At 37.2% G+C, this 11,947-nt stretch overlaps 1 protein-coding gene across 1 annotated transcript in view; it reads right to left on the bottom strand.

Moving 5' to 3' along the window:
• Window positions 1-2,577: 2,577 nt before the first annotated feature.
• The window catches only part of SLC44A5 (solute carrier family 44 member 5), a 125,093-nt gene continuing 115,723 nt past the window's right edge, over window positions 2,578-11,947 (bottom strand). Inside the window, exons 20-22 of the mRNA XM_037043854.1 lie at window positions 11,749-11,837; window positions 10,374-10,458; window positions 2,578-4,213 (exon numbers count right to left, since the gene is read on the bottom strand). Coding sequence (XP_036899749.1) covers window positions 4,107-4,213; window positions 10,374-10,458; window positions 11,749-11,837 — 281 coding nt within the window. The 3' untranslated portion in view covers window positions 2,578-4,106. The remainder of the gene's footprint in view (window positions 4,214-10,373; window positions 10,459-11,748; window positions 11,838-11,947) is intronic.

Raw genomic sequence — 11,947 nt, 5'->3', positions numbered from 1 at the left:
GTATTATAGAACTGTATGCCTGAACCCTATATTATTAACCAATATCACCCAAATAAATTCAACTAAAATTAAGAATAAAAAACTCATTAGAGCATCAGTTTCTTACAGGCAAGGGGAAATGAAATGAAGGAGGAGACTGGGGTAAAGGAAGTGAGAAGGTCTGAAAGGGACTCCAACCATCTCAGAGTTGAGAGAGAGAAGAGAAACACAACAGCTCACCATGACGGTGAAGTTTTGGTTTTCACGCAAAAGCAATGAGAAAAAAAGGCAGATGTTTTTAAATTCCTTAATCATAAATCATGTTGGGACATTATTCTTTTTAGTTTGTTTGGGCTAAACACATCTACGTGATTAATTTTATTGTACCATTCTGCCTCAATGTTGTTTACTGGAAGACTGAAAAATATTTTTAATTACTGGCTTCTAACTTCTTGAGTTTCTTTTTCTATAGATTTATGAATCGCTTTCAGAAGACATCCTACTTTCTATAATATTGACCTCTTGAGTCCTGCTGGAGATTTTTAAAAAATATATTGAGTTTTTTCCATTCTGTTCTTGGACACAACTGCTTTCCCAACATCTTATCATCATTTTCTCCTCTCTGGGTCCTGCAGACATACGTGCAGCAGTATACATCCATCTGGCGGGAGGAATGTGGAGATTTCAAGGTTAATCTCACAGGGGATCAAGCCCAGGCTCACTTTAATCGATATGCAAAATGGAAACATCTTTTTGTTTGGTAAGCTTCTCCTGGCCATGTTAACACACTGCTCTGCGACAGCCGGGGCCAGGATGTGAAGACGCCCATGTGTTAGGGGCAGCCGTGTTAGGGCACAGATTGTTCTTTCCTCTTGTTTAAGCTATTCTGAATCATACAGTGTGTGTAAAGAATTGGAAAAGAGCCAAGGCATTAAAAAAAACTAGTAACCTCGAATAGTAAGATTGAATTGATTGCTTTGAAATGTGTCACACTGTCCCCATTCTTCTCAGCACAAGAAACCGTTAGAGAAAGTATTGCCAGGTTCTATATTGGCCTTTTTTTCTGTTTTCATAAATGAATGATTTCACATTTGTTTTAATGGGTGTTGGCTTTGTTTTCTGGGTGATGACAGATTCACTGAGGACCAGAAGTAACCGAACTAGGTCCTGAGAGAAGTCTCCAAAAGCCATTTTAACCCCAAGACTAAAACCATGGTATATGGAAAATATCTTTGGAAAAGTAATTTACTCTTGCTATATTGGTAAGATATTTCTTTTTATCGGTGATTTATTGAATTGTATTCTTATAATATAAAGCTGTATTATAAAAAATTTGCAAACATCTAAGGATGATTTGCAAGACACTGGAAGAGACGTCAGGACGCCATTTCGTAGACCATGGTCTGCAATAATGATTTCAGTTCAGTTTTGTCCCGTATCTTATGCCAACAAAGACTGATTCATAAAGCATGTTCCACAGTCCAGAACCAGATAATACTAGAGATAATTACCATGCCTGGGTAAAGTTCAAGAGCAATTTCCTGAGGCACCACTTGTAAAAGTGAAATAACATACATTGGAATGAGTGCTGGTCAGCTATATAGTAAAAAAAATAATAATAAGGAATTGTTGTACAGAGTGTGTTTTTCAATATTAGCTTCAATATAAACTGCATTATGACTAATGATCCCCCAGAACCTTTAATAGTGTGATTTCACTGTGTGGATCCACAGACTCTTTTGAAGCTTTCTGGGCACCCAGAAACATCAAATCAATCACAGTCCAAATTCAAACAGTTCATGTACAAGTATAGTCAGTGCTTTATCATTTAAAACTAAGAGTTATTAGTATCTAAAGTAGACTTTGGATTTCTTCTGGAAACCAAACTGTTTTTATTTTAAATAAGCAAAGAATCATCACCTATATTAGCCAACATCTTATTAGAGTTAAAGCATCTTAACAGAAGACTGAAAACTGCACGAACATTGTTTTATGGTTTTATTTAAAGAAATCCATTAAATTGCTTTAAAATTAAGTTTGAAGATATAATATATAATTCAATTTAAAAATAGACTCACACAGTTAGTAAGGTGTCTCTGAACCTAATCTTAACCTGGTTTATTTTAAACTAAAAGTGTGGTACATTTAATCTTGCCTTGGAGAACTACTATTAATTCATGTTCACATTTTTTAGGTGCTGTAAATTTACCCCTGCTTTTACAATGATGACATTTGCTTCAAGTGGATATTGGAAAAACCTAATGAGGGACCGAGTAAACCTGTGGCAAAGGAAATCCAAGATCAACTAACTAATTTAGACCATTGTTTGGATTTTTAAAAATGCATCCCTTATCCATTTAGCTTTGATTTAGTTATTTTATAGAAATGATCATTTTCAGTTATTTGATTTGGCAATCAATTCACAGCTGGAGAAAAAGGAATTTTTTAAAAAGATAAATCTAATTGTTAAAAAACTCTACATATTTGATACAAAGAAGATCCTGTCATAGTAGAGTGGGTTTTGAAAACTAAAGCTTTTCCCCCTTTCTAGCCTCAAAAATAAGAAGGCAGACAGGTTTTTCTTATCTAAATCTTTATTAGAAGAAAAAACAAATAGAATTAAAACGATGAGTAACAACAAATTTCATTAAAGATTAAATATTTTACTTATCAAAGATATTTAGACAATATGGTCTTAAATATTTCTGCACAGCAGAAACACACTGATCATAGAGCTCAGAGTGCCACGTGCTCTTGTGAGTTTGTTTTTGGCATAAAAGAATATCTAAAGTCACGTTTAAACAAATGTGATAACAGAGGAACCGGTAGCAACTTATCGTTGATTCTCAAAGCTTTCACAAATTATCATGTGTGACTGACATCCCTCTGGGAGAATGCCTTATGGACTCTTCCTGTAACAAACTGAATTCATTTTCTTTAAAGTTAGGAGTAGTAGTAAACTTAGTTAAAACCGAGTTAGAAATTGTGTTCCTATTTATATTTGCACAGTGAAAATTAACATATGTAAGTAAACTGACTATTTTATATCAAAAGTTGGAACATAAAATAACATACATGGAACACTCCTCCATGGCAGTAACAATCATTTGAAGCGGAGCGATTCCGCACATGAGTCTGGGAGCACCCTTTCTCACAGCCAAGTTTTCCTTCATAATTTCTCAAAGTTCCCCTTCCTCATCGGTGTAAAACACTGAGAAATGTAGTCTCATACCTATTGTATTTTCAAAGGTCTATTATAGAAAAGATTACCCTTTGAAACTTCTCACTTTTAGTAAAAAAGAAACCCAACCAGCGTCCTTTCAGCGTGTAGCACACATTCAAGAATGTCCACTAGGCGCAAAGGAATTTGTTTATGCTGCAAACTGTACTCTATGGAGAGGGGATATCAAACATACTGCAGTGACAAATGGTTTCCAACCAGTGAGCTAAGAGGAAAACAAATGCAAGAAGACTTGTTTTAATCACTAACATTGCAGGTATTTTTTTAAAAACAATGTTTGTAAACTTGCCCACAAAAGCTGGGTAATATTAAACAGCCAGTAAGGCACTTTGTCAGAGAGGACGAAGTAGTAAAGGCTGGATGATTGGCAATTTGTTTAATAGGAAACATTCTATACTTAGAGCAAAATCTGGAGCCGGGCGGTCTTTTACCAATTTACTGTCAAACAGGAGTTGGAAAAAGTTTTAGATTTTCTGCTTTGCTTTGGGTACCAATTTTCCCTGCAGAAGTTTTCTTTTAGTTTTAATTTTAAAAATATATTAGGAGCTATCAATTGAAATAATGTATCATTTTTCTACCTAATATTTAAGAGTATTGACATAGTCACTAGTGTTTTTTGGACCATCCAAGCCACTCTATTTAAAAATGAATCACAACACAGAAGACCCTAGTATAAAATGTTCCATGTTATTAACAATTCCCTTGTGACTTCTGATGGCTTCACATATTACAGTATAAGCTTTGGTATAAAACATGCAAATAAAGCCAACAAGGTCGTGACTAGTGTTCCGAACCCAAAGCACTTATGAAACGCGTGTGGCGCAAACACAGCAGATGAGGACAAGGTGACAAACACACAGCGGCAGGATGGTCAGAGTTTGCACTTCTACTGCTTCTTAGTTCGTGTGCCGCGCACCTTCATAATCTTCAGCAGAGAGTGATTCATGTAATAGGGTCTTTCAGCAGAACCATCGTTTCTTTCTAAATCTTCCACTAGGAGGAAGAATGGCACAGAATAAATATCAAAGCACAACTGTAAGAGAAGTAACACCGCCATCTGCTGCACTCTTGCTTTACAGCAGTTAAAAAAATTTTTTTGAAACAGCATAGTTTGGCATCTACATTATTGTAAACATGCAAACAATATGAGAAAACAATCAGCCCTTGTTATTATGTCAGTAAGATATCATCTCACTCTGTGTCCCAGGTCAGGTTTTGCCTACAGTTTATGCCTCTCAGCTGCGTGACTGAGGTAATAATGTTTACCTTCTCTTGGACAGCAAACTTAATTACAGAAAACTCAAAAGATTCAATGGGAATTTCTAAATTTACCTTTCGACTCCTAAGAAGTATTATGTTTTCAGTTTGCTCTCTACATGATCATATTTGTTCCAAATCTCTTTTGTTTGGCCATACACAATTCAGATAGTATAGTTTTTAAAAATAAGATTTACAAATGTTAGTATATTTCAAATCCTTAAACTGTAGATTTTAAGAAATATTGCTATTTTACAGGTATTAGCTTTTCTTTGTAAAAGAGTGGCTTTTAATTTTTTCCTTAAAATCGATGCTTATTTTTACTCTAATACATTTCAATTACACAAAAAAAGTTATTAATGGAGAATATTTTTCTGACTAGAAATAAACCCATAAAATATAGTTAAAACTTAAAGGAAATAATTATTTTTTTTCCTTTAAGTTGTAAAGAAATTACTTAGAAATATTGAACAAAATTGCATTTCTTTTCCAATGATTTTGTGCCCAAGGGTTACATTCTTAAAATATAGCCAAGTTTAGAATGTACCTCCATATAGTTCAGTAAAAACTTTTAATCTAGACAATTCTCTGGCCTAATCAGTAGATATAATGTTAAACATATACTACGTTGGCCCCATCTAGCACCATGAATCTGAAACATGGAAGAAGCTATGATTGTTAGAAGTCTCCAAATTAATCTCAGTTGTCTGTCTCAATTTTCTACCTCTTAACACAGCCACAAATATAAGGAGAAAATAGACAAGTAGTTTCATACTTTGATTTATATTTCAACCAAGTGATTTTCCAACTTTTATATGTATCAGAATCAACTAGAAATCTTTATAATAATTCACAAGATGCCCCACACCCAAACACAGTGTATCAGAATCTCTTACGGGGAGGCACGAGTATCCATATTTTTAACAAGTTCTCAGGGTGATTCTGATACATACAAAAATTAAAACTTGTTCTGTTTCATCATAATTAACTTTCCAGTCACTCTTTATCATTTTCAACACTTAAGACAGAGGTAAGTACTTCATTAGATGTTATAATCCCTGTATTGTTGAAAATAAAATACTAGTAATAACCATCTAGAAAGACAGGTTGTCACTCTTCTCTGAATTATATTTCTAGGAGCATGATAATGGAGAAGGCCCACTGCCAAACCGTGAAGCCAGTCGACACTTTCAGCGATCTCAGGGAAGTGAGCCAAGAACAAGATGGTGGCTGCCGTAAGGGCTAACATTTCGCATTGCCTTCCCTACTCATTGGCTCCTTGCTTTAATGGCTATGGAGTCAACCTAAATGTAGGTTTTCACACTTTAGGATCATTAAATAAATTAGTATTTGTATTCATCTGTAACACGATGATGCAATTCTGGCTCTCTTCTTGGATTCATGGATGATATTCAGATCAAAATGTTAGACCAGCATGTTCTTTTCTGTCAATACATAAATAATCCTTATATACAAGCTTAGTGTGAGAGCCAAAAGGATACTACTTGATTCAATACTCCTTTTTCGGGTCCATTTTTACATTGTTAGCTGTATCATATGCACTCACACACAGGATGGGTAAGCAAAGTACACGAACGTCCACTTCACGCTTTGCCCTACCATTCAAAAGACTCAGGCGTGGCCGCCGGAAACTGGCATGGTGCTCTGGCCAGCGGGGCAGAATACAGCTCTAGGGAGCCTTCAAGGGATGGATTTTCTAACCCATAGCACGCTCCCCTGAGGTGTTTATGGAGGACTGAGAGTACGTTTCCTCAGGGTAAGGTCCAAAGGGTCGTATCTTTTGTCTTTCCTCTCTGAAAGTTGGGCTAAAATCAAACCTTCTGTAGAAAACAGCCAATGTCTTTAATCTAGAAAGACAGGTATGCTCATGAAAAGATACAGTCCCTCTTCCAAAACGAATCCATACCAATTTCCTGTATAGTGGGAATAGGAACATAGGAATCTGTCTCCATTTAGGTTGAGACAAAAGTCATGAGTTATGTGGCCATTCTGCTTAGAATACTTTTATGGTGGCCAGAGGTTCATATTATTGACAATGACATTCCAGAACTCAGATTCAACTTCACTATAAATATAATATCACTAAAGCAAAATGGGCTGTGAAGGTTCCACAGTAATTTACCTAGTAATGCTCTCCATGGACCCTGTAAAACATTAACATCTACATGTTTGTTATAAACTTGATCACTTACTGAAATATCCTTCCTAGGGAATCATTATACAGGTTTCATCACAGTTGAGAGAGTTGTCCACTAGCTTGAACAGTACAAATATGACCATAGCACCATATTTACAAACAGTACCATATGCTGGTTAACTATAAATCAGTCTTCTTATGGCTAATCCATATACATTTATAGCACTTTCAAAAATCGCCTGAATATCCTTTACAAATATACAAGTATAAAAAGAAAGGCTATCAAAGTGCTGCAATGGGCAACAGCACGCCGAGTTACAAAAGCTTTTCAAACTCGTTCGGCTATAGACTTGTAAAAAATGCTGGACATTGACAACGTGCCCTTCAGCTGGGACCACAGTCAGTCCAGGGAGCACCCTCACTCGCAGAGGCTGTTGCTAACAAATGCCTCGGGTGGTAGCAGGTTCTGGCTTCCTCGGAGCAAGCGCAGACATTTCACATTGCTCAAAAGCATCATTTTCAAATTACGAATGACCTCATTTACAAAACTTCCAGTTAAAAACGAGTGGCCCTGTTTGGAGCTTTTCTACGCTTTCTGCTTCTGGGGAACTAGTTGCTTCTTGTTCAGTATTCCGTGCAGGGTAGGGGCTATGAAGTAGGGTTTTTCTGTGGATCCATCATTTCTTTCCAGATCTTCACCTGTATATGCAGCAGCCAAATCAGGCAAAAGCAGCAAGCCGCGGCAGAACAGTTATGTGCATTTTTATACATTGGAGAGTCGAACAGGGAGAAATCAGAGAAATCAGTGTTAGAAAGTCAAGTATAAGACATATCAGTTCAGTTTAGTTGCTGATGCTGGACAAAGCAAGAAACTTCAGCCTCTGCCAGGGAGCATTGGAACTTCCTGAATCCCACCCACACCCAGAGAGGTTTCTTTTGATAGTTTAAAGGTAAATGAAATCTTTCACATGCTTTCAAAAGTATTATCTTTAAGTTCTGTGATTGTTTATTTCAGAAAGGTAAATTGCTACATCCTCTGAGATAAAGCTGAATAAAAAGTATATTATTCTTGTGATAAATGAAGAACGATAATTGAATTTCAGAGTTCAAAGCCACTTTGAATGGTGTACCACACCTTAACAGTATATGTGAAAAAACTGAAACCCAGAAGTGCGAGGTGACTCTCCTGAGGTCAAACGGTCTCGGACTGTCAGGATGAGGAGAGCACCTAGTCTCCTGACACCTAGTTGGGTTGTGGTCCTGCTTAACTCTACGGCACGCTGTCCTGAATCCTTGCAGTCTGTCTCCAATTACATTCTCAAGCTAATACCGGTGTTTTCTGACTTTCTAATTTACCTTCCAGCTTTGCCTAGGCTTATAATAAAACAATGGGGTGTTCACTGTTGGATATCGGGTGGAAGTACCGGAATGATGCTGAGAATTAAGTTTCCTGCAGATACATACAATTCACAGCAGATAATATCTACTAATAAATATATAAATGCAATTTCATCCTAGGCTTTGGCTAGCACATTTAAAAAGATTTGTTACTTATAGCCTTTATTTATTATAATATAAAGAATAAAATGGTACATAAAACCATATAATCATAGTTTGTGAAATAAATAATTTTCCATCACAGTCTTTGGAAATGATTAGATTATTTGTTTAGTAGAGTTTCATATTATTATATCTCGCAGTGACTTTCCTCACATACAACATGAAAAGCTAAGAAGGAAAACATGATATATACCTAATATTTTTGTTCTTTCTTCCTTAATCATGCTTCCATATTGCACATCACATGTCATATAGTGACATCACTATCACCCTTGAGGAGTTGGTAGAGGACCTGGTAGGGATCACACCCGTAATAATCAACAGCTATTATTTTTCCCCATCCTGGGACCAAAACTCTCAGTGCCCTATAATGATAAAAATGCTATTTTTCTATAAATCAAGTGCTGCAAATGGTTTGCATTTTTAAAAACACCAGTTTTCCCAGCAGTCAAGATTTTAGGTATAAAAAGATATATATAAAAAAATAAAAGGTACAGATCCACACAGTCATAATTTGGCTTAGAGTATCATTTAGGAAGAATGTTTTCCAAAGAAAGGTGTTGCCCATAGTAACAGTTGGGAAGAGCAAAGAAATACAGTTTGGTTTCTCTTATTCTTTGTGCCTGAAGGGAAGAGAGGAGAGTTCCTGAAAGGAAATTATTCATGTTCAACACTCAGTGTATTAAATAAAGCTGAAATTACACCTGGTTTCCAAGTTGGCAATTACTTACTAATTTAAATTTGAGCAAACACTTACTGCTCAAATTTAACATCCTCTGTAAAATTTAAAATGCACAAAATTTGCCAAAACTTCCAAAGACTGGGAACTAGGGGGTTATGGACATTTCCTAAGATACATTTTGGGAAAATGTGTAAGTTTATGAGAATGGGGACTATCCCAGTGGAATCTCCCGAAATGGTTCCCATGATTAGTGTCTGAGGTGAGAGAAGAGATCTTGGAACAGCTGCGAGTTCTCTACTGTGTCTTAGGCACTAGCTTATTCCCAAGCTTCTGATTCCAGCTCAGGTATGAGATTTTTTCAGTGGTATTTTGGTAAATGGCTTTTCCTAACACACCACTGAGGCACTATAAAAGATGAAACATTCCAGTTTCATTTATAGCCAGAGGAAGAGTTAAACAGTACACAAAGTTCTCCTGACTTCTTAATTCCAGTCATTGGAAATCAATTTTTAAGTATTCAGAAAGAAAAAACAAAAATAAGTCAAACCATTTTTCTAGGAGGTTTGCCTTGAATATTTCCCCCTAGAGTTATTATCTTCTCTCCTGACCCCAGCACGAAGTAGATACTGTGGGTTATACTAAAAAAACAAACTTAATTATGTATGAATGGAGTGGATCGCTCAGTAATGCCCTGTTATAGAATGTTTCCTTTATTTCTCTTATGGGCAGTGTGCCAAAATAATCTCTCAGAGGGTACAGCTGTAGGGCTAACACGTTCCGTTCTTTCACCTGCTGGCCTTACTTTCTCTAGGTTGAAGGTGAGAGCCAGATCAAACTCTTGAGGGCACTATGTTCTCCAAAACTTTTATGATGAAGTACTAACAGAAAACATTCATTCTGTGTACGCAACTTATACGTGTCACACAGAGGCACCGTGAATAAATCAGTGTGAAATCTCTAAGGCGGTACGTATTTTTACTCTAAGCATTGGAACTGGTCTAGCCATTTCCTGGACATGCTCTTCTATGAATCCTTTCCATTTGTCCCGTTTGTCAATGTGTTACCTCATGTGAATTCGGCCCTGTGTGTCTTTGAAACCATTGCCAGCTTGGCTTTATCAGAATCTATAAAGGCTCTCTTCAAAGAGTTTCCAAAGCCCAGTTATGTCCTCAGTTCTGTTAATAAAGCACTACAGAAGCCAATCATTATAAACTTAAAAACATGGGGAAATAAAAAAATCATTTCATGCTAACTCCATACCATGAAGCCTGAGGTTCATTTCAATAGCTGACTCTCCCGTGCTTTGCAAACCCCATTCTCTCAGCTATGAAGTTTTAAAGAGCACCTACTAAACAAATTTGCCTCTTTACAAATAAACACTGTTTTGTGATTCCAGCCAGGTCATAGCAAATTCACAAGCCAGCTATGGACATGGGTCTTAACCTCTTTTTTTGGTTATCCACTGAAGGGGGCAAACACATATTTCGAAAACTTACAGAAGCAGATGAAAATTGTATCGATACACATTGCATAGACGCTGAAGAACCCATGTGCAACTAGGTAAGACCCAATAACGATGGTCTGTAAAGGAGTAAGGAAGAGAGTGACGAAGTCATTAAGTTGTCTGAGAAATCTATAGTTCAGCTTTACATGAAAGTCAAGATAAGAAAGCTTGGATGTACTCTGTGTTGAAAAAGATTTCAATATAGAGAAAAAAACATTTTCATTATGATGTTCTTCAGTGCTCTGTAGTGGGATTTAAACAAAATGTACCAGATAACTGGCCAATTTTCTTACCACTATTCCCAATCCCTACCAAATATATGCCACATTTAGGATTTCGCACATGGAGGCAGTAGCATAGGAGTTGAGGGCACATACCACGAAGGTCTGAATCACAGCCCTGGCTTTCACTCAACAAGTGACTTAACCTGTCTGTGCCTCCTCTACAACATTGTTGGCAGGAGAGGGGAGAACGTGAATCATAACAACAGTATTTGTGACACATGGATTGAGTGAGTTAATGCATGGTAATAGATACCACAGGACTCCATCCAGGTCCTCCTCCACGTCTGGGGAACGCAGGCTGCTCCGTCAGTACAGATTGCCCTCCTGGAAGGGAACTGCCTCAGCCAAGCTTACACCCCCATCCAAAGGTCAGCCTGGCCAATGGCCACTTCACATGGCACACAAAGGCTCAGCCCCCTAGTCAGAACTTCCTGCAGTTTATGTCTGAGGCTTCAGCTTTAACTGCATCGTGGGTCAGCTTGTTCCTTTGCCCCGGCCTGCCCTCTTCACTTCTTTAAAAGTGTATCTTGGGAGAAGACTTACTAATAAACCCTTCTCATTCAACCCTCTGTCTCAGAGATAGTTTCTAAGGAACCCAGCCTTTAAAATGGAATGAAGCTTGACACAAAGTAAGCTTCACAAAATATATTAGCTATCACTATTTCTCATTTCTTTTTTTAATTTAGCCATCTCTGATTAATCAGAGTGGATGTTATAGCTACTATGGAATGAATTGTGTCCCCTCAAGATTTGCATGTTGAAATCTAACCCCCAATGTGATGGTATTTGGAGGTGGGGCCTTTGAGAGGTCATTAGGGTGTAAGGGTAGAGCCCTCATGAATAGGATTAGCGCCCTCACAGGAGGAAGCAGGAGAGATATATATCTCTCCACCATGTTAGGATTCAGCAAAGAGGTGTCCCTTTGAAAACCAGGAAGAGAGTCATCACCAAGAACCAAATCTGTGGGCACCTTGATCTTGGACTTCTCAGCCTTCAGTATATGAAAAATAAATTCATGTTGTTTAAGCCACCCAGTCTGTGGTATGTTGTTATAGCAGCCTGGACTAAGACACCAGCTCTTACCAGCAAAGGTATCCAGTGGTAATTTAAAGATGTTGGTCCTTCTATAATGATCGATATTCTCTGTGTGAAGAGTAAAAAGGCCAGGACACCTACAATGAAAAGGCAGGACATATATGTTATGCATTAGGAAAGGACTACAGCTTTTTTGTAGTAAAGGAGTTTTCCTAAGCACCTTGTAAATTTTTATTATTATTACTTA

The sequence above is a fragment of the Sturnira hondurensis genome, unplaced genomic scaffold (assembly GCF_014824575.4).
Source record: "Sturnira hondurensis isolate 20B ecotype Veracruz unplaced genomic scaffold, ASM1482457v3 Scaffold0000648, whole genome shotgun sequence".
In the NCBI taxonomy this organism is placed as follows: Eukaryota; Metazoa; Chordata; class Mammalia; order Chiroptera; family Phyllostomidae; genus Sturnira; species Sturnira hondurensis.
This window is presented reverse-complemented; position numbering and strand designations above follow the sequence as displayed.